General features: G+C 37.2%; 1 protein-coding gene across 1 annotated transcript in view; it reads left to right on the top strand.

Annotated features, from left to right (window-relative positions):
- The first annotated feature begins 565 nt into the window (after positions 1 to 565).
- LOC134534444 (octopamine receptor 1-like) overlaps positions 566 to 23,493 on the top strand; it is a 43,259-nt gene continuing 20,331 nt past the window's right edge. The window contains exons 1-3 of the mRNA XM_063372910.1: positions 566 to 647; positions 7,922 to 8,054; positions 18,818 to 18,962. Of these exons, the coding sequence (XP_063228980.1) occupies positions 7,932 to 8,054; positions 18,818 to 18,962 (268 nt within the window). The 5' untranslated portion in view covers positions 566 to 647; positions 7,922 to 7,931. The remainder of the gene's footprint in view (positions 648 to 7,921; positions 8,055 to 18,817; positions 18,963 to 23,493) is intronic.

Below are 23,493 nucleotides of genomic sequence, written 5' to 3' on the forward strand. Positions count from 1 at the left end.
GAAATGTTTTTTTTTCAACTACCCGTTTGTAATTTAATTTAATTTTAATTTTCCGCTATATTTGAGCAAAGTTCATAATTTAATGGAATTCCTTGTTTATAATAGTAACCGACTGCTACAAATAGTATCTACTGTGAAATAATAATTAGGGTTTAGAATTGATTTTTTTTTTCTTTCAGAATGAGTACAACTGCAATATTAAGAGACACTAATTTATGATCTTAAAAAAATCAACAAATAGTAAATTTAATACTGTTCAAACTCATTATAGTTAAAGATGGTAGGCATGCTAATATATTTAATGTTAAAAAGCCGGGTAGAATCAATCTGGTAGCAATGGACGCAATTTACTGTGTACTGCAAACTAGGAGTGAGACACTATATATAATATATTCACAGTAAGAAAAGTAAACTGATACATTAATTAAAAACCTTCTTATTTTGTGAAGTGTGCATTATTGCGAGTACAGGTCCTGGGACTAGAGCCAAGATTACTGATTACTTCACGAATTCATCAGCTAGCGTTAATGAAAGACACATCCATGGCGACCCTGAGCCAGTTGTGAACATAGAAAGGAAGTGGTCGCCAAATCACGTGAAACCCGCAAAGATTAGTAAATATTTTTCCTAAGATTATAATGCATGAGGTAAAATAATTTTGTAGAATATGTCGATTTTTTTTTATCAATTTGCCATGTGTTTAGGTAAATTCACAGATTTCTAATTCCTCTGTAAAAAAAAAAGTAAAACAAACAAGTTTATTGTGTATTACGTTTAACCTAAAACAATTGCAATCACTTTTTTTCCTTACTCCGCTTTATTTATATGTGCTATTTGAGTTTAACGTGGAGATAAATGAATTTGTAATATATTGTGGCTCTATACATAATTTTAGGGCATGTATTTTTCGTGGGGGGAAAAAAAATATATCTGATCGCTCTTTAGACTTCAATAAGTTATGCCCGTGGTAGAGATTGTTCCCTTGTAATAAATTGGCGGCCGTCTGCGAGAGAAGTCGTCGCCCCTGTTTGGCGCGGGCCATTCAGGACGCGTTTTCTTCCGCGCGCCGGACGGCCGTGACTGGCCTGAGGGGACCTACCATTTGTCCGAGTGTCCACTTCTCCGAATGACCACTTGTCCGAGCTCCTTTTGTTCGAATGACCACTTGTCCGAGTGACCACTTGACGGAGCGGCCAACTCCTTAAATACATCAACATTCAAAATATATATATTTTAAAAAAGCGTGAGTTAAGACACGTTTTGAAACTGAAACGTGAATTTTTATCTTAAACGGTAACGTGTCGATAATGTGCTCAGCCCGAGGATTCGTTCTCGGGGCGACTAGGGCCGTGCCTGCTCGACTTAGCCGCTTTATGTACGTAATTGTACGAGCGGTTTAAGTTTCTGTAGCCACCTCCCAGAGTGATAACTGTTATTGCTGATTGGCGGGCCTATCTGCCGTGCTGGGATTGGACGTCAAGGAGGAGGCAGGGCGGAGCAAGGTCGCGCGGGTGGGAGACACCATCCGCCCCTCAGAGCTCGGAGAGTTGGCCGCTCGGACAAGTGGTCATTCGGAGAAGTGGACACTCGGACAAATGGTATACACCTCGCGCCTGATACGAACCCAGCCAACTACGAAGCGCAGACAACGCTACGAAGTCTCAGCACGCAGCTGGCGTGGACGTCTGGCCCCCGGCCCCCGGCCCCCGGCCCCGCTGTGACGTCCTGTGGGACGACCTCTCGCGCGGCGGGAGGAACATTACAAAAACAAGCTTCTGCCAGCTCGTGAACTCCTCCGTTGTTGAGCAAAGATAATAGTTCTAGTACAAGCAACAGTTTTTTTGACGTGACAACGTCTAATAAATCGATGAACGCCGGCTGCACGCACGAAAAAGTGTCACGTAACGCACATTGTCCCGTTATCGTTGTGTCCCGTTACGCTCATGGTAGGCTTGCGCCGTATCTATCTCTCTTCCATTCGATTGGAACAACCATCGATTTTACTTTTTCGAGGCACATTAAACTTGAAACACTCCCATTCGTTTCCTACTTTTCCTAACATCGTCCTATCCTTAACAGAATAACACAGATTAAAAGAAGTTAAGTAGCAAACATGTATAAAAGTTATAGTTGAATAATTCTCTTCGTTAAAGTAATAAACATATTTGAATTAATGAGTGCAAATAAAAGTAAATTTATTAATTAAATTGTAGATTTCATTTCACTCCTTCTTTGTATCCGTACAAAATAGTGATAATTCAATAGAAATGATTCAATTTTATTCATAAAAGTATGCAATCATTTCATCAATGTTTTGTTATGACGTTGCCACGTTAAACTATCGTCCGTAAACCGACTTTACAGACAACCAATATTTTTTTTTATCTTTAATTTACTGATATTAAGGAAAACGTGCTCTAGTTTCCTCCACGTGCTCCTGATTAATTCTGACAATATTTCGATGGTTCTCTCCGTGCTCGTCGCACACGCGCGAGCGACGCGACGGCGCGATGAACGCGACGCGATGTCCCGTCCGCGCGATTAATGGCGCGACCGACCCCCTTTCCCCCGAGTGGAGATCGCGGCCGGATAAATCCACACGCAGACAACTTCCCGATCGCAAAATACTTTACGTGCTACATCCAAGATCATTTATTTCCCTACGCCATAAATCTGAGTCCGTGATTAAAAAAAAGAACTAAATGCTTTACGATGAAATGTTGGAACCAGAGGATAAAATGGGACGAGTCGAAAACATTGCACGTATGCTTTTTTTTTTTTTTTTTACTTTATGGGTTTCAGTGTAAATTACTAACACAGCCTTGAAATGAAATCGGTTAACTCAAAATAAATATTTCAAAACTTGAGTCGGCGATTTTCGCTTCGTGTTGATTAAAATATCTCCGGCTGAACACAACTTAGTTATTTCGCTTCTTTTATTTCTAGATTTTACAACGATATAATTTTCGACATAGCAACAGCTGTGTGTTTATAAATGGTTCTATCAAGTCAATATGAGTTTATAAAATGTCTTGAAAAGTTATTTGAAGATCAATCCATTTTTAAATTCAAGCATGTATTCATGATATACACAGTTTTTAATTGACCATTTCTATGTCGCTTTTGTCGTAATTAATATTATTTTTGGGAATTCATTCATAAATCTTCCCAGACTAAGGGTTTTTTTTTTTTTTCAATTTCCTGAAAACTAACGTGCTCCAGGATTTTGAAAGAGATAAAATTTCGCAAATGTATCAATGAAATGCTAAATATTAACAGTTTTGCGATAAACTTATAACAAATCATTTATTTAATAATTGTGAACCAAAATTCACACTAAAGTTTAAAAATAAGCCAATATGAAGGTTTTATAATCGTTGAATAAACACCATTGACTTCATAAAACCATTTGTAAACATCCAACCGTAGATGTATAATGAAAAAAATATTAACAATGGTCAGAAAAAAATCAAAATTAAACAAGAAAAGTAATTCATGAAACCACCCTTAAGGTTACATTCACCAGTCAATTGAACTGCGGATAGTTTGCAGATAAAGGCGGGTTCCGAAACACTCTAGCACACACTCGGTGCTCATGCAGTGAGTGGTAACAGAGGCTGGGGTAGTGACGTCATCCCCGGTGACATGGGGCTCTTAAGGTTTAAAATACCAGTGCGACAGGTGTAGCAGCCCGGTTACACACTACACACAATTTTTTGACAGATCACATCAAGAATTATGGAGGACTGGTTGCACATTCAATAGGAACATAATGTATTTTCCGTGGCTAGACGTTTGCGCACATGTCCAGTGAAAGACATATATCACATTCCGTGTACCGAAACAGAACTCTCAGCTGTGTGCTGTGTGTGGCGATCAACTTTCATGTGGAACTGTCCTGAAAACACATGCCAAGGGCATGCAAAGAACTCGCTTCGTACTTCAGGAATACTGAAGAACTCGAGAAATGCTTAGGAATGTAGTAATTTGCTTGTTTGTACTGTTAGTTGTGTAAAATTTATTTAATATATTTTTTTTATGTTTTGTTATATTTCATGTGCATCACTTTCTTGTGAAAATGTTAAATTTAGGTGATATTCAATAAAATAATCATTTTCACCGAAGATTAACTTCATTTGCATTGAAACAGAATCGAACCAAGGACAGTAATCGCTCGAATCAAACAATGTATCAATGGATGATTTATTTTATGGTTTTCGAAAAAATTTTTTAAGAATTTCTAGGTTAATAATTACAGATTTTCAAGATTTCTGCCAAGATGATAGAAAATATGGTGGATGCTAAGACATCTGACTATCTAATGATTGGCACTATTGCACTCTGGCGGAAAAAGATAAACTAATTTGGCGGCAGCGATCTCTAACTAACAAAATGTGCATTACGTGACACTAGCGCTCATAGTAACAAGATGGCACCAGCTCCCTCTAGCATACGATGTATGTACTCTACAACACTTGCGCTCCTAATAACAAGTATTTAAATTTATAAAATTGTTTTACTATACCCTTCATTTTATCAACCCCTTGCAGCAATAGTTTGTCTAATCAAAAATTGTTTCAGACAATAGTCTTGGAAAAAATTATAAGATAAACACATAGTTTGTACGAATTCGATTTTGTGCATACGAAGAGAGTTATTATCTTTTCTTGTCCTCCAACCCTCGTTTTTTCAACACCTTGCAGTTATGGATGTGGTATCAAAAACTTATTGAGACAAAACATTTTGGTACTACTCCTTCGTGTTATAATACTTTCAAACGGGTGTGATATTTTCCATATTATGGGATTTTTCAGTTTTTCGAACAACCTTCCCCATTTCTGCCCCTTTAAACGGATATTGCCCATTAACGAACTCGACCGAGATTTTCCACTTTAGATTTTATGTACCAGTTTGGAAGTGATATGTGAAAAATTGTGACAGTTATTTTGTACACAAAATTGTGATATATATGTATATATAAACGTTTGAGTTAACTATGATTTTGGAGTCTATGGACCATGAAATTAAAAACTATATAAAAAAAATTTCGAAAGTCGCACCATAGTAACGGCTTAAATAGGTACGTGATTTCTTTTAAACCTACCTTAAAAGAGGTGTAATTTCATCAAGGTAAAATGAATCCTCGAACAAACTAGAATAATAGAATCAGATACTTGATATACACTATAAATTGAAGTCTTGAGGGTTACCCCTTTATTTAATTTAACGTTTGTGAATTAAATCATTGATACGCCTGAAAATCTAGTGTGTCTATTTCTTTAGTAAAATTTTGTTTTAATTAATCGCATAGTTTTCTTACAATGGTAAAATATCAGCAACGCCCTGACATTGCACGAGCGTAGTCGCGAGTTATTAACAATTAAAAGACGTATACCAGCCCTGGTAAACACTTTAAGAAATAAGTTGTATATATGTTTTTAACTTGACCTATCTTGTCATGATGAACCTGCAGCTGAATTTTTATGTTGAATCCAGGCCCGTTCTGTATATTTTCCCCCTTTTGTGCAGTCAAGTAAATGCATTTCTTTTTTTTCAACACTGTCGTGTAGTGCTATGAACAAGTCATCACATTCTAGGCGTATAATTAGACTGGCTAACTTTAAATGTACTGTTGATACCGACCCTTTCAGTGTGTTCTCTTTAAAAATCGCCAGCTTTGTGATTTCCATTTACCGTGAAAGCCTGCCCGCGGGTACGTCCGTTCCTCTCTTTCTCTCTCTCTCTCCCTCTCTCTCTCTCTATCTCCGCTCTGATGGCAACATTAATTTCCCGTGTCCATTCAGAGCTGGCGCAAATTACGATCAAATCCCCTTCATTGTTTCCTGCATATTCCCAATCCTCCGCGCATCGCCGGAAAAAATAAAAAAAATCGACCCCTTTTAACAGCTCGCCGTTGTCATGTATCCACGCAGCGTGAGATTTTTCAACCGTACAAAAATAACTCGCTCTGAGTTAAAAGTCACAAAAACAAATTTTTCGGCTTTTTAAAAAAACGCGTATTTACTTATCAGTAAATTTCTTTTCCTTTCTTTTTAATTTTGGTGCTCCTCTTTTTGCAAGCAAAAAAAGTGTTTGTATCTGTTTTATAGATACAAAAAAAATATTTACTTTTAAACTAGATTACTTTTGTAAACTAGAATTTTTTTTTACTTCTACGAGAGCATAAATTATATCACTGGATCCTTATAAGCTCAAGCAACGTTTGTAATAAGTGTGGTTTGATTTGCCTTCTGTGCTGATGAACTTGACGTTTCGGACTTTTGTTTACTTTGACGTGTTGAGATAGACCACCTTTTCATGACTTTTATAAAAGATAGACAATTATCTTAATTACTTACTCGCTATTTTCGTCAACAGTTTCACGTCTGCGTGAGCCAAGTTTTACAAAATTTACTGATCAGCCCCACGATTGTTTGTTTGTAAATAATATCGTTTTAATAATGTATTTTAAATGGTCGTCATTTATATTATTTGAACCCAAAAATAAATCAAATTCGTCACTAGACGTATTTCCAAAATAAATAAAAACATATTACAATGTTTTGCAGTTATCATCACGTCGTTTATAGAGATTTATTTCAATCTTTGCATTGTCTTAAAGATAATGAAATAAAATATATAGGGCCTATATATATTTTTTTGATAAATCTAATATGAGAGTCCAAGAAAAGAGTTAAACTATGGATACTCTATATGAATTTTTCACCAATTGCTGATGTCGTTAAAAGAGTATGAAGTCATCAGTGGATATGATTACTAGCGCTTTACAGTCACGTGCATGTGCTTAAACGGCGCTATTAGGGGAGTAAGGGTAATTTTTTTTTCAAATTCTATTGATTTAAACCCAGAAACCAAGAAAAATGTTAACATCTTAAATTGGTGACATGTTCCTTCGAGAGGCCCTGAATACTCGGCTCAGGACTTGCTGTTTCGGAATACGGTCGCTGCACTGTACATTTTTTTTTTTTTTTGTAAATTGAAAATAAATATTTTTGTTAAATTGAAAATATTTGTAAATTTGTACATTTACATGGAAACAACTTTATCATTACAAAATAGTGCTCGCAGTATTACTGGGTTTGGTTTCTTACCTACAACAGGTAAAGTTATTTCGTAGAGACCTGCAAAGTTCGCTTTTCGATGGCCTTCAGGATAGACTGCACATATCCCTGTACACTCGGGAAAATAACGCAAGTTCATTGGCTGCCAACTTGTAAGTCGTCTCAGCTGGTTTGTCTGTGATTCGATCCTTCTTTGGTTGAGGGTTTATAACTGGTTGAGATTCGTCCAGATGAACAGTAAGCCAATAGCAAAATTATCTAAGAGTTATATGTATTTGAATTCTAGCCTATCACCGAATGAATCCGCGAATTTTGCAGGTCTCTAGTTATTTGTAAACCATTCCCTGAGTAGCTCATAATAAGAATAATAAAATAATGTCAAATGTTTGAATATTATATTGTATATTTCGTAGTTTAGAATATTATGCTTGAAGAATAACATTTAGAACATACTTTAGGAATGACGTAAGAAGTGAATAAACAGTGGATGAGTGAATGAAAAGCCTAAGATGTACATCAAGTTCTGTCCCTGCCCGAACACGCCCGAATATTCACCTTCGGCCAACCTCGGGATTTGTTTTATTTTTGGGCACGAAAAATTAATTCAAATATTAAAAGTTATTGGTTAGGTTAGCTACATTAAAACACTTTAAAAAACTATGGACGGTTAGTTAGGTTAGTATAGCTACATTAAAATAAACAGAGAAATATAAATATATATAAACAAATCCCGAGGTTGGCCGAAGGTGAATATTCGGGCGTGTTCGGGCGGGGACAGAACTTGATGTACATCTTAGGCTTCCCTGAGTGAATGCCCAGCCTGTGCGGATGTGTCGCAGGCGATGACGCATGGAGGAGGTCGGCGCCAGCAACGGTAGCAATGCGTCCAGCGAGGTGACTCCCCCGACCCACCTGCCATGGCAACACGTCAGCCTCATCACCCTTCTGTGCATCGTGATCATCATCACCGTGGTGAGTCGTGCCTCGGGTGTGCACCCAGCACCCAGGGTGGCACATTCATCTTTTTGTCCGTTATTAAGGTTTATTATGACATACAGTATAACCAGCATTGACTTATGTGTATATATATTATATAATGTAGCATGTCTGCTACCCCTAGATTATTTATTTTTATTTTAGCTTTGTAAGCCCGGAACTTGTTATTAAATCATTGGTAATTTTTTATGTTTAGTTTAGTTTTGTTTCCAATTTTCAAATATTTTAATTGGCCATAAGAGGCGGGCCGAAAGCCACCGCGTTAGTCAGCTTTAGAAAATTTTGTATTAATTAATTCAGATTTTTTAATTTGTTTTATTATTATTATTATTAGTTTTATTTATTGCCTGGTTTTATTTAAGTTTTACGTTGAGTGTTTTGAATTGGCATTTTAGACATTATAAACGGACTTTAGTTCCTCGAGTCGCCGCTAGAAATGCAATAGCGCTCGTGCGAACAGCAAGGCGGGGAGTCGGTTTTCCGCAGCCGTGGAGACCGGTCGGCCTGGCACCGGTTGTGATGGCGTCACGACGTGTATGTAGTGAGCAGTACTTATTTTTCGGCCAAGGCGTAAACTTTTAAATTTAACAAGCATGAAGCTTGGTGGATTGCGCTGGGAAGTTATCAGTGGTATTGATTTTTTTTTTAATAAGCTACGTTTTTGTGATGTAAGAGGGCGATGCACGCCACACACCGGTCAGCTGTCCGTCCCATTTGGTCGGTTGGGCGTGACCTTCACCGCAAACGGACGTTTGCTTGAGCATTTACAAATTTATGCAAATATACGGTAAACGCTTTTCAGACAAGTAAGTGCCCCTTTTTGGCACAGGTGTGGGAAATCTACGTACTTTTTTCAAGTTGAATTGTAATGTTGCGGCAGTCTCAACCTTTTGGTGAAACGTAAAATGAACTTAGTTTTTTTTTAAGTTTACCAGTGGAAACAGGTATTCTCGTTGAATTTAATAAGCCTTCCCAACTTTAGTGCGCACGGACCTTTTTAAATGGAATCGCACGGCCGTGTACTTGAACTGGAACATATATATATATATATATTTGGTATTCTGTAATAATAATATACCAGGCTTAATTTTAAGAAATATATTTTTAGTAGGCTTTTGTAACATGTTTATATTGCCGGAGCCGGAATCACTTCACATGGGAGCTCCCTGTGCGCATTATTTGTAAATTTAATATTTTAGTCTAAGTTTTTCTTGACGCCAGCAAAGGTTTGAAATTGTTCTTAATTTTTTTTTTGGTAACGTATTTAATCTTTAAATTTTATGCTCAAATATTTTATAGTTGTATAAATGTACGTTCCGGGTAGGGAATATAGGGAATTTATTGTAGGAAGTAATGATATTTATATGGAGTTTGGCAACGAAGTTGGACTAAATATAATCTCATTTAGCTACTATATAAGGAATTTATGTATTGCCTAATACGTTATTGTAATTGGATCAACTTATTTATGCGACGTGCTTTACGTAATGTAATGTTGTTCTCAGAACACGTCATACGTTTGGCAAAGTTAATAATTTTTTTTTAAGGAAAATAAATTTTACATGCTTATCTTTATTTCGGTTGTAGTTTTTCTTAGTTGTACCAAACTGACCCTATCTTAAATTTTCTGCTGTAAAGAATTTTTTAAAGCTATTTAATTAATTTTGATATTAACATTTTGTAATTTTTTCTTTAAGTCTGCCCCCAGTCTGATTTGTGGGTTTCAGACGTGGTTTTGGCTCTGGAACTGTTAGTATTTTGGGCAGAGCAATTTTTCTATACACGTTAGTACCCAGCTGGGGACAGGTATTGTGACCTTTGGCTGAAAGTGATGAGAAAAGGTTACAATAAATTAAAGAAGTTTTTTTTTTCCACTGTGACAATGCGTAGTCATTTACAGCAGTCAATTTCCTTTGCCTTTTTATTTTAATTGGCTGCTCCTCTTTTACGCAATCGAGGAAAAAATTTGTTTATATCTGTTTCCTAAATAAAAATATATATATAATTGATACAAATGTTAATCAATTTAATGGAATTTTTTTTGTAAAATTGACACTTTTGTATATTTACGAGAACATAAAGTATATTGCTGGTTACTGCTCCTCTTTTACGCAATCGAGAAAAAAGTTTGTTTATATCTGTTTCCTAAATAAAAAATATATATAACTGATACAAATGTTAATCAATTTAATGGAAAAGATTTTTTTTTGTAAAATTGACACTTTTGTATTTTTACGAGAACATAAATTATATTACTGGTTCCTTATTAGGCTCAAACAAAGTTTTAATAACTTAAGGTTGATTTTCCGTCCGTGCTGATGAACTTGGCGGTTTTTCTTTGACGTATTGAGATAGACCACCTTGTCATTACTTTTAAATATATATATATATAGACAATTTATCTTCGTTACTTATTCGTTATTATCGTCAGTATTTTCACATCTGCGTGAGCCAAGTTTTACACAAGTTACTGATCAGCCCCATCATAGTTCAAAGAAGTGTTTTTAAAAAAATATATCGTTTTAAACATTTTATTTTAAATTTTCATAATTTACAGACAAGAGGTTTTTGGGAGGTAGGTATGGAGTCAGAAATGTTGAAAAGTAATAGCCTCTTCGGCTTTTTATCCAAGCATTTCTGATGTCTTGAAAATAATTTATTTTAAATCTCCAGTTAATTTTAGTTGTGAGGGTTACGAGATTATAAGACCGCCACTGCCGAACCATCAGGTTGTGTGTTGTTATCGTTACGAGAAACGCATCACGCAGCAACCACAAGGACCACAGTAGTTTATGAATCACAAAAAGTCTCAGGACGTTAACAGCCCTACAATTTGAAATTGAAACTTTAAAAAATGTCAGTTTTTTTCATAGTTAAAGGGGTTTTTTACAGAAACATGTTAAATGTTAAATTATATAATTGATTATATTAATGAATGAAAGCGTGATGTGTTTCATAAAAATAAAACCCGCAGCCTTCTATACACACAACGTTTGCATCTTTAGAAAGTTTTCGGAACACTTCACTTCAAATGGATAAGATGTAAACGCAAGCCGAAAAAGTTGAAAAAGTTGGCCGATGATTCCATTGCAACATTACGTTTTGCGTAAATTATCAACTGTGAACTAGAAAACATCGTTATTTTTTTTTATTTTTTTTTGCGTCTTGCTCTTTTTGTTTTCGGGCAGTTTCGTGCTAAGTTTATAAACCCGGCCTCCAAAGTGTGAAACATGAGATTTAGTAAGACGGAATTAGTGAATGAATGAGTTAGGAGTAACCGTTCTCGATATCGAAGTCCCTATGGAGACGGATTAAGTGTGAAACGGTGAAAGCGAGCAGCACGGAATACACTGGTGGGGGAAACGTTGGAACTACCAGAAGATTCGCCTACTCGCTGCAACGTCCGCCACGTTTCCCAGTTGCAATCAACCCAATCATTTTATCCCCGCTCGGGAATCGAACTCCCATCTCTGTGGTGGGAGCGAGTGATCTGATCACTTGTATATAATCAGTATCTTTCAGTGAAGTCCCGTTCCGGGTTATTATTTTATTTTTTGCGTTTAACACGGTTACACTTGAAGACTTTTTGAGTGGCCGAACTTCAATAAAATTAAGAGACAAAAAGACTTACCTTGTTGCATATATAGCTGGTAAATTTGAATTTTTGAAATTATGTTCCTTTAGACGCGATATGAAAAAATTGTTGAAAGTGAATTTGTACGATGCGCGCGCACCATGCAACAAAATTTTCACAGGATGAAAAAAAAAAAAAAAAGCTTCATACAATAATGTCTACTTATAAAAAAAGCTACATAGAAATAAAAACGATATATGTGCTTTTAAATCTTATAATTTAATGATTGATGTTGAATACTGATCCATATCATTAAAAACACTTATGTGTTGTGAATATTAGTGATAAAAATAAACTTTTTCAAGAAAATTTATATGGTTATGTTCCCGTATGTATAACGATGTCAGTTTGCATAAGCGTCCATTGACTATCACTCAAGTATTTTATAATTTTATTTCTATTAATTATTTGCATGCAAAATTAAAGTTAGTTTTTTTATTGCGCCAAGTAAGTATAACTTCTAACGCGCGTACATAAGTATACGCATACAATTTTCAAAACATTTATATGCATTGTGGATAAGGAAAACCAGATGGAATAAATAACTGACAATGCTAGTGGTTCCTGCGTGGTATAATTTAAAATGTTCAGAAATTTTTTTTAATTTTTATTTAACCTTTTAAAACATAACACTTCTGATTATTTTTAAATATCGGATATAATTATATCATTTTTCTAAAATAAACTAAACGATATCACATAGCAGACAGTAAAATTGGCTTTGAACAAAAAAAAATTCCAGTTTCATATTCAATTTTTTTCTCATTGCCCGTAGAGCACAAAAACGTTTAAAATGCAACTACGCCAGCTAATTATGCAAAAAGTAGGCGATGTATATTTGTTCAGCCACTCAAAACGTTGGCAAATTAAGTTTAATCGAGTGGAACGTCAAAATAAAAGAATGACCTGGAACGGGACATACACTCTTAAGGTTTTCTTTCAGTACGTATGATGTCTCTTAGATTTCAATATTTTTCACATACTCACATATAGCTTACCCGGTATCCGAAACCACGACTTCTCGCACCGAACGTTGACGTGGTTCGAACCATGTCAGGTAGGTAGGGGCGCATTCTGCCACTGTGGCCATCTGTAAAACAAAGAGAGGCCAGGGATATATTGCGAATGACTCTCTCTCTCTCTCTCTCTCTCTCTCTCTCCGTAAATACGTGCCCTCAAAACTAACTTGGCAATATTATCATCGAGTGATAAAACACACTGGCATTATTTTCGGGAGTGCACTGTCCACAGCAATTCTGATTTCAGATTCCTGTGGTTTCTCCCCAAATTATTCTAGGCAGATACTGGATTCGCCCCCTCCCCCCAACCTCATCAGCTAACTCCACCACAAATCCCACGAATTTAAAATTGGATGCGTCTGTTCACAAAGACCTCGCTGTCAGCGAGAATTAACTACCAAATAAATATCAACTAATAAATTGCATTTGAGGTCGAGCTAAATAAAATTTTTCAAAATGTTACTTGTGCATTTCAAACGCTTAATTCATTATTTCAATCAGATAAATTACGCTAACTGCAAGCGCGTTGGATAACGCTTGCTGTCAACTGGCTATTTATCTGGAAGCGCTGAAAACATGTGCCTTGGGGTGGTGAAAGTCATTAGAGATAGCGAATTAATAGGATTCGTTTAGTTGTGATTTCAGTGGCGCCACTGATGTACAATGCCATCTGCGTTCTTTTGCTGATATGGTAGTGATTCACGCTGATCTTGCGGTAGCTTTCGCAACCGCATACACTATGCTTTTTGAAACCCGCCTATCAGCCAGTCGAAAGTAGCTCACTTCGTGGTATAGTTCAGACTTTCAAAACATTAATTCAGATATAGATTGCAGGTGTGCTCAGTTCGCAGTGGACGAACTTTAGGGGGCTTGTTTTCTCTGGCCCCACGAACGGCACTGTACGATGCGTGGTGTAGCTATAGTCCGTTTCAACTGATCTGAGCATTTGGAATACACTTTCGACAATCATGTTTGTCGAAGACTGCACAAAATTCAAATTAATCATATCCTGTGTTACACCTGTTAAAACTGACAGTCTATTTAGTCAAGTAGTTTTATATCATAATGCCTTCTTTCCGCCTCCTTCCCTTCGAAAGAATTAAAACCTTTTAAGTTCAGTAATTTTTGAAAATTAAGGTCTGTGTTTCATATCATTTGGGTGGAAAACCTGCTATTGAAAGTACACCTCTTTCCTTTCTGATCACAAATTTAACTATGTAAAATGACGTTTTATAAAGAAAAACAGGACAAAATTCTAATTTTTAAACACGATTTCCCCACTCCCTGCTCTTTTTGACGTGACAACGTCTAATAAATCTACGAACGCTGGCTGCACGCACGAAAAATTGTCCCACTACGGATGTCCCACTACGGATGTGTCCTGTTTGCTCATTGTACGCATGCGTGGCATCTCTCTTCCACTCGATTGGAACAACCATCGATTTGACTTTTCAATCATATTTTCGTCGTTTGAATTATTAATATTATGGAATTTTACGGTCGTCCACCAATTTTCAGCACAATCGGTACTGATATTTAAAAGTAATGTTGAATATTCAAATACGTTTTGAACCAAAAATTGTGTTTTACAGTTACACATAATAATTCAAATTACACCCGGGATCTTTTGCACAATGTTTTAAAAAATATTGATACACATTATAAATAAGATTGGTATATTTGGGATGCGTATTTGTTATAAAATTTAGTTATAAAAACAAAATAATTTTATTCCCCTACCGTGGACAAAATTTTTATAAATATATATATATATATATATATATATATATAATATCTGAAACTACAATATTTCAAGTATGGCCTCGTGGCCACGCGGTTAACATTGCTGAAATTCAATTCATGTGTTGTCGGTTAAAATCCCGGCAGCTGCGAAATATTTTTTCTGTACTTGAAAAAATAAATACGGCGCACGCAACATTTCAAAAGTAATAAATATATTTGAATTAATGAATGCAAATAAAAGTAAATTTATTAATTAGATTGTACATTTCATTTCACTCCTTTGTATCCATACAAAATAGTGATACTTCAATAAAAAATTATTCAATTTTATTCATAGAAGTATGCAGAGGTAGATTTTATCATAAAAAAGATAGAAAAATTAAAACAAATTTCTTCCTCAAAGAATATAATATTTTTAATGCCTAAATGGTTTGGTTGCAAAAACCTATTACGGCTCAGTCTCAGGCCGAATATGATATTTCCTTTTCTTCTGAATCAATTATTTCATCAATGATTTGTTATGACGTTGTCACGTTAAACTATCGTCCGTAAACAGACTTTACAGACAACCAATTTTTTTTTCTTGGTGTGTTAACATCTTATCTCTCGGTACACGGCAATTGGTAGGAGTAATTTCGTGGAAATGAAACGGAAGTCGATAAACGTGAATGAGACACAAAGATGGCGGACCCACGTGTAGCAACATAAACCCATAAAGATCACTTTCGTAAATATTAGGGGACATACCAAACGTACTGGTGGGCCAAATGAAAATTTATGAAGATAAAACTACCCTGTAATATATTTGGTGAATTAATTAGTCATAGTAAAAAGTAATTCCAAGTTTTAAAACAACTAATCAAGCTGGTTTTACACACGCTATACATATTCTTCTTATAATCTCTTGTCTGTCTTAGTTGCACAGTGATTCAGTGCGCGGTTTTGTAGCTTAAAATACGGGATTCATTTCTCGTCACACTAGGAACAAATGTTTACTAACAATATAATAGTATACAATAATGTTGAATCAACGCAACAAGGTTAAGGTATGTTTTTGAAAGTATTTACAGACTGATTTCAGTCGTTTCAGCAAAAACAAATATACGAAAGTGTTATACAAATAGTTTAAAATGTTTCAAGTTGAATTCAATAATGACATAAAAGTATAACTTCCAACTTGTGCTGAAACTTTATAGTATTAACTATTTAGTTAATTTTAACAAGATGGGCCGAATTTCAATAAAATTCCTTGTCTAAAATCTAGTTTACGCCGTGATTTAGGAAATTTTTTCTGTTAAATCTTAAATTTTTAATCAGCTCAATAAGGTTAACTTTTGTTTGGAAGAAGTATTAACAGACTGATTTCTATTGTTTAAGCAATATATATAAATGCATATACATAGTGCGTTTTAAAGTGTTTCAAATTAATTCTGTATATATTGGACTGCAGCTTTTAATTTTAAAAAAAACATGAATGATAGCTCCACGCTTTAGTGTTTTAAATAACCAAGAAAATTTAAATATCTTTGACTCCAAGATCGTCCTAAAACAATATTCTGGCTAGTAAATTAGAGGTATATTTAAAGTTGCTATTATATTTTGTTACAACTATTCAAGTTTACAAAATGGATTCCAGGATAGTTTTATTACCACAAAGTTTACTTTGGCACAACAATACTGTGTTCGCAAAACAAATACGGGTGCATGTTGCCACATGTATCTAGACGACTTAAGCTCGTGGCTATAGCAGTTTCTGCATGCATGCGCATTGTACTTTCAACCCGTCAAATTGCCGTTGTGTAATGCGCGCTTATTTCATTGCATTTCTGGTGTATACTAACATTTCACTCTCAGCGTACCTAAATGAAGTATAACCTCAATAACGCATGCAATTATAGTTTTGGTCATGTTACATGTACAACTTTGAGACATTTACATGAGAGGCGTTTGGTACTTATCTTGTTCGACTAACCCTGACATGTCAATAGTACCATCTTTTTAAATAGAATCATCGTTACGTTTTTAAAAATAAGGGGAAAACATTGTGCCATCACCATGAATTTTGTGGCTGTATAAAAATTATTTCACTGAAATATTGGAGAGTAACTTCTACAGTTTCACGTGTTTTTTGCGACGCGTTACTTACACAATATATTTTATATATACTTTATACAAATATTTCGATGAAATAATGTTGCTACAGCGTCAAAAACTCGCGGAGGTTATAGAACTTGATTCAATTAAACATAATCCAGGCGCTCGGTGTTCAATCTTAGATACTTTATCTGTTTATCACGGTAAAAATGTTGTTCAGCTCCAACTTCAAAGACGTACTCCAGCCTTCGGAAGCCCTTTAGGTCATAAGTTGTATGGAAGTTTTCAACTTATTTTGCAGTGATGAACCTGCATGCAGTGTATACGACTATCTACAGTATTTGCCTACACGGACTCCCTCGCGGCAACTGATCCCGTCAGGGCATGTTCCGATTGGGAGATAAGTGGATCTTTTACATGTCCAAGTTCTGACAAGTCCAAACTGGACATGGGTTCCGAGAACGCCATTTCCAATCGCGGCATGGATTCTAACAACTGAACAGCTACGTCGAGAGGTTGAGGAGACCCATCCCAACTTCGGCGCCATCGAACAGCCATTAGCCCGCAGTTTACCCCAGGCTACCAACAGTGCAGTATACCGATACGGGCCCATGCCTATCACCTGCATCTGTGTTCCAACCTATGGTCGGCACCCTCCACCAGTCCTCCCAAATACGCGCCCTTTAGGGTAGATTGGGAGTCGGCTTACAGATCAATTTTTATACATTCCAGAACAAGTTATATTAAGACAAAGATGTCAAGGGATCACTCTCCCCCTTTGATCAGGAAGGTGTTAAAGCTTCAGCATGACAAGGCTAGGGAAACCCAGCATAGTCATCACCTTAGCCCCCTGCCTCGCTCGGCTAACCAGACTGTTGGCTGTGTCCTTAGCCCTTAGACTTAGTCATGATGAACCTGCAGATTGTTCCGACCTACGGCCGGTAATTCTCATGGTCCCCTCCCACATATGCACCCTGCCAGGGTAGGGTGTGGGAGAAATTTCCAGTTCGTCTATACATTCCGGAGCAATAAATTTAAACAGAACTGTTAGGGATCACTGATGAACCTGCAGCAAGAAGTTTCTTTATGCCTCAGATATTTTGTGGTTGCATCCGAGGAGTTTAGGCCTGCGACCGTCCCACGTTCCCGGAGGCTTCCGGGGAGCAGAGCGGAGCGTGCTAATTGCAAGTCGCGACCTTTCTGGGATGTACGGGGAATTGGGGGGGAAGCGATGTTTGTTGCGGAGCCGGGGCGGCCCACTCAACAACCCCCCAGCTAGCGCGCCGCTCGTGGGCCGAAGGGCACTCGCCCATTAGCGCCCACGCTCCTGCGCCGGTCGGCTAATTGCACGGCTCGGGAAAGTGCGGCTCGTCCACGACAAGCTAACCGAACGTGCATTACAAACAGCAGTTCAATTTTGAGATCTGCTCGTGGAACCTTCTGTCCGGAGGTAACCACCTATCTGACCTTAGCCGTGAGAAGGTTTGCTATCCTGCAATTTTTTTTTTACTGCAATGCGTGTGTCACGAGACAATAATCCCTATTTTTGTTTTAATTTTCAGGTCGTGCATTTATTTCGAATATTTCAAATCATTAACAATTATTCTTTTTATTATTCGCATTTGCCACTCCACTGAGGATGGTCTCTTGACACTCGTTGACAGTCGTTCAGAAGTAAAGATTCTGAAAAGGAAAAAAAAACTCATTTGCTCTAGTGTTTAACTTATTAAATAATTATTTTCCTGGTAGTAATAGAAGCAAACGTTTTTTCTTACATTTCCACATATAGGCAAAGACGCTTAGGCATCAATTTAGTCCAGCGAATATTTTTTTTCACTAATTTATTATTTCTGCTTTCATTTCAGACCCGCGTATAAATTTATGCATAACCAAATGCTTCATTAACCAATTTGTTAGTACTTTCAAATGCAAGATTAAATTTTCGTTAAATTTAATTTATTTTTGTCCGATTAAAAAAAATCACTGTGATAGCCTAATCCATGTCCAAACAAATAAAACTAATACTTTTTTAACAGTCGCTTTCTCGTCCAAAAAAAAAATATTTTTTTTATGAAACTGTTTACACACGACTTTCCGAACTCAGTAATGCAATGTTCTCTACTACTTGCACACACTCTGGCATCAACTTGCGCGCGTGGTACGCATCTTAGTAAACAATTTATTAATAATTCAGTAGTGAAGAAGATTCCCATGCCACAATTGCAAATTGCTCCCTGTGCTGCTTGCAGGTGGGAAACACCCTGATCATCCTGGCAGTGCTGACAACCCGCAGGCTGCGCACTGTTACCAACTGCTTCATCATGTCCCTCTCCGTCGCCGACTGGCTGGTCGGGATATTCGTCATGCCCCCGGAAGTTGTGCGCCTGTCGATGGGTAAGAAACTATTGCTATCTTTGTAACGGAATGAATGAACCGTGCTGGAAGTGCTCGGTAATGTTTTGAAAAAAAGTTCATCACATCCAGGGTGTATTGGACTCCGCCATCTTGCTTAGATTCTTATTTTTAACTATTTATCACACTTTTTGGCATTCAAGGCGTAAATCATTTCTCCCGGACCTTTTACACCTTGTTTCAACCACTTATTTCCCAACAGGCTCTAGTATGTAAGCGCCGCAAGGAAATAACTTATTATTTCACGCGAGCGTCTATAACTAACATCATAACCACACAAGTTCACAAGTAGCTAAAGCTAAGTCATATTCCATGTTAAAAAAAATTAGCACGGAAGCTTTATTGCAAGCCTGATTCCCCTTAAGTAGAAAACCCTCGTATGTCAACTTTTAGTGATTATACAATTTCTAAATACTTAATTTAGCAATAATTTCCTTCGTCATATACAGTAAATTCAGCTGACTATGACAATAACTAACATTTGTAAAGACCACTAACTAAAAATGTATATTTTATGGAAACAAGTAAGTTAAAGAAAATGTCTTGAAAGCTTTATCAATTTTACATAAGAACTTTTATATCAGAAACAAAAATATTCTTGCAACGGAGATCTTGTGAGTTATAATATTACGCGCAATACTTTTCAAAATTATATATTTCAAATAATCTACTCTTATAGCATTTTTTTCTGTTTCGAAAGAAACCCTGGGTGGCATATACTATTGTAATTCTGTTATCATAATGTCGAATGTGAGATGGAACAAGAAGTGTTCCATCATGTGTGTTAAATTTTATTTATATATATGTATATATTTATGTATGTGTGTGTTGGTGTGTGTGTGTGTAATTTTGTAAAATAAGCTTAAGTCTAACAATCTTGCATGAAACTATCATCGCAAAACCAAGGACGTGACATACAGAACGTCAATCCCTATTTAATACAATTTTTGGACATACTCGAATTTTTGCATTGTTTGTCATCGAAAAAAATTCAAGAATGCCAAATAAGTAATAAAATTGAAAACATAAGCCTACAGAGAACAAGTCTAAATGAGCTGATACTAACAGGTAAACCCAACGATGAAAATAAACAAGTACTATGGACAACACAACGACGAACAGCACAAACGAACACATTCAAACCTAAAATATTAGACAGCACAAGAATATAATTTGGTCGTGAAAAAATAAAAGCACAGACGAACACAGCAGGTTAACAACCACGAGACAGTTTCATCAAGAACAGTAAAATCAGACAGACAATAAACCTGGACAAGGCAGAAAACATACGAACACAACGATGAAAATAAACAGGTATTACGGACAACACAACTCCGACAGCACCGACGAACACAGCAGGTTTCCAGCGACAAAAGAATTGAGACGTTTCGAGAACTGGCATCTGTTCCCGTCATCAGGTACAGACGGACAGTGCAAAACGTATGTTCAAAAATTTGTGTTGTATCAGAAATTCCGCATGGCATGATTCTCTTAAAGAACATGTCAGCGCCCGAGCTCTGTCATTGGGCACACTTCTGGCGCGCTGCAGTTCCGCGTGACCCCACGAGATGCCCGGACCATCATGGCCCCCACATTCGATTACGGACCCTGGACCCAGGATTGGAGACGGGTCCCCCTCCCCCCCCCCCCCCCAGTCACGTGCTACATTATAATTTCATGGTTATTTCTTACCTACACTCTTTTAGAATGTTATTTAACCTGAAAATAAAGAGTATAATTTTGGTTACTATTGTATAAGTCTAAACTAAACTTTATTTATAAAATTATTTGACTTTAAAACAACCACAGTAATTTTATTAAATGTTTATCATTAATATTTATTTAAAATTTTAACATATAATTAGCCGTAGGTGTAGAATCTTCTAAAATTTCATTCGATAAAAAAAAATATTCAATATGTTTTCCTAGTTTGTAAAACATTATAATAGTTAAACGTTTAAAAATAAACAGGGCTGGGCAGCCCCGCCCATGTGAGGGCCGTGCGGACCATGCTCACATAGACAGACAGGTCCGTCAACTTCATATCCTTTGTCTTGAGAGTCTCCTCCGCTTAGTGAAGCCCGCGGCGGCCTGCGAACTAACGGCGCTAGTAGTAGTTCAGCCCGTTATTAACACTGTGTTAAATGGAAATTTCGTACGTAATATCTTATTATTCCTATGTTATCACTGGGTAAGCAGGCGATAACGAAAATAACACAGAGAGGGTCGCTGTAGCTAAAAAAAAAAAAAAAAACATTTATTCATAACTAAGCAATTAACAATAGTAATGAGTAACATTAAACAATACATCAGTTGAAAGCGTTTTATCTTCATATATTGGACGTTATTCGGTAATGACACTGTAACAAATAAACGTAAAATTACTGATTTACCCTTCACAAAATTTATACATTGGTAAACAGGTTTTCCAACTGAGCAATTAACAGTTTACTAATCATAGTGAATGATGGTATCAATCTGTCTTATAATACCCTCACGGGGTTATGTGAAAAGGTAAACATGAAAAATACAAGCCGTGTGTGTATGTGTGCATGTATTTATATATATATATATATGTATGTGTGTATATATCTATTATTTTAGGTCCTCAACTACACATTTTGAACAACAATTAAATAAAAATTTTAATGCATAATCAACAATATAATACTGATGGGACTTATAACGCTCATACCATTAGCATGGGCAGTTTAAAGGTAAACAACAGCTGTTATACAAACTTCGTTAAATATACGCGCCAGACTACTGGTGCGAACAAATATATTTAAAACAAAAAAAAAACATGTATTTTGCTGGGTTTTGTGACGACGTGTCTTTAGTCAGTTTTCGGCAGTCACTCGACAAACTCTTTAGGGGCACCACCTCAGTTTTCGTGGTTTTCAAACCTCATGGTAACTTGCCTTCAATTCGGCCGCGATGCTAGCGAGTGGCCACTCGCTGGCGCCGGCTCCAGTAGTGACGTGGAGAACGACTCGCCCTGCCAGACGGTCTCTTGGAACCAGGTATCCCGAGAGCTCCACTAACAGTTCGCGCGTGCACTCGTTTCTGCACGTGGATTAAAGCACAGAACGGGCACACCATCTCTTGCGTGCTTCAAGTGTTTCCTCCCTTCACTGAAGACTCCAAACGCGTACTCCACTCGCGTTGTGTATGTGCATTGTCTCTGTACAAGTGCGTGTGCCGTACGCAACGTATCTTATTGCAAACACACTATTCGCACTCACGAAAAACTATGTCAGACATTGATTTACATTAACGCCCTACCATACTGACTCCAAATCAGTATAGAAGTATTTTTTCGTTACGTAAGCGTATCACACGTCACGTAAGGTACCTAAGGACTGGTAACCACCGCAGTCACGTTCAAATAACGAAGTCCAACCTGCGAAAGCCGCCCGCCTCTACCGCAAACTATCGACCAGCTCAATGACTCCAGCCACAACCACTATCAGCCACTTTGTCCACGAAATATGTCACCAACATAAACACGGCGACGATACGCAAAGTTCAAACTAGACTTATATTTTCAACCAACTCTTGCAGCGATGCACCTCTGAAATCTTGTATCACTTTCAAGTTCCGAAATAATTCCATCACCAGATGACCTAGTGCTTCGTTGCCCTACCAGACGTGCGTCGTTCCAGCGGCGATCCGGCAGCATGACGGCGTCTATGGAGTCGGAGCGTCGGCGGACGTAGTGACGATGCTTGGTGTGGCAGGGACCTGCGGACTCTGGCTGTTACTCGCTCTGTAGGGGTGGTTTGTGCCCATGGAAGCGGCGATTAGCCCAGAAGAGAACCTTATAGAACAGTTTTCTGGGTAGTCGCAGCAATGGCGCCTTCCGGTATGACGAGTCGCAGCAATGGCGCTTTCCGGTATGACGTCATCTCCGGAAGTTGACAATAGGAGGGGGTGGGTTATATGCCCATGGAAGCGGCGATTAGCCCAGAAGAGAACCTTCTAGAACAGTCTTCTGGATAGTCGCAGCAATGGCCCCTTCCAGTATGACATCTCCAGATGTTGACAATAGGAGGGGAGATTTTGTATCCCTGGATCACGTTTTTTTTTTCTTTCGGCGAGTTTAACCGTGTGGAACGTAAATATAAAATTATTAACCTGGAACGGAACATCCACCCTTAAATCGTAAACCCCTTTTCAATATATGATGTGAACGTAATTTATTATAATTTTAATAAGAATGTAAACCAAAAAATTATGATAACTTAGCAAAACCTTCTCCGAAGTTTAATTTTCTGGTTGTATTCAAAACGTAGTTATTAAAGCGCTAATTTTTCAAATTCCATTCTCCCCCACCGGTAAGGCCGCTCATTTCCATCGCGTCTCTAGCATTTCCTCGAGCTTCCTCATACACCACGTCCGTGATGCCTGGCTGCTACGGCCAGCTGAAAGCGATACTGCCAACCGTGTTATCAGGACACGGGCTTATTAATGCGGAGTCGCCTACCTACCCCTGCACATAGCCGTTGCCAAT

Source organism: Bacillus rossius, chromosome 7, assembly GCF_032445375.1.
Source record: "Bacillus rossius redtenbacheri isolate Brsri chromosome 7, Brsri_v3, whole genome shotgun sequence".
Classification (NCBI taxonomy): Eukaryota; Metazoa; Arthropoda; class Insecta; order Phasmatodea; family Bacillidae; genus Bacillus; species Bacillus rossius.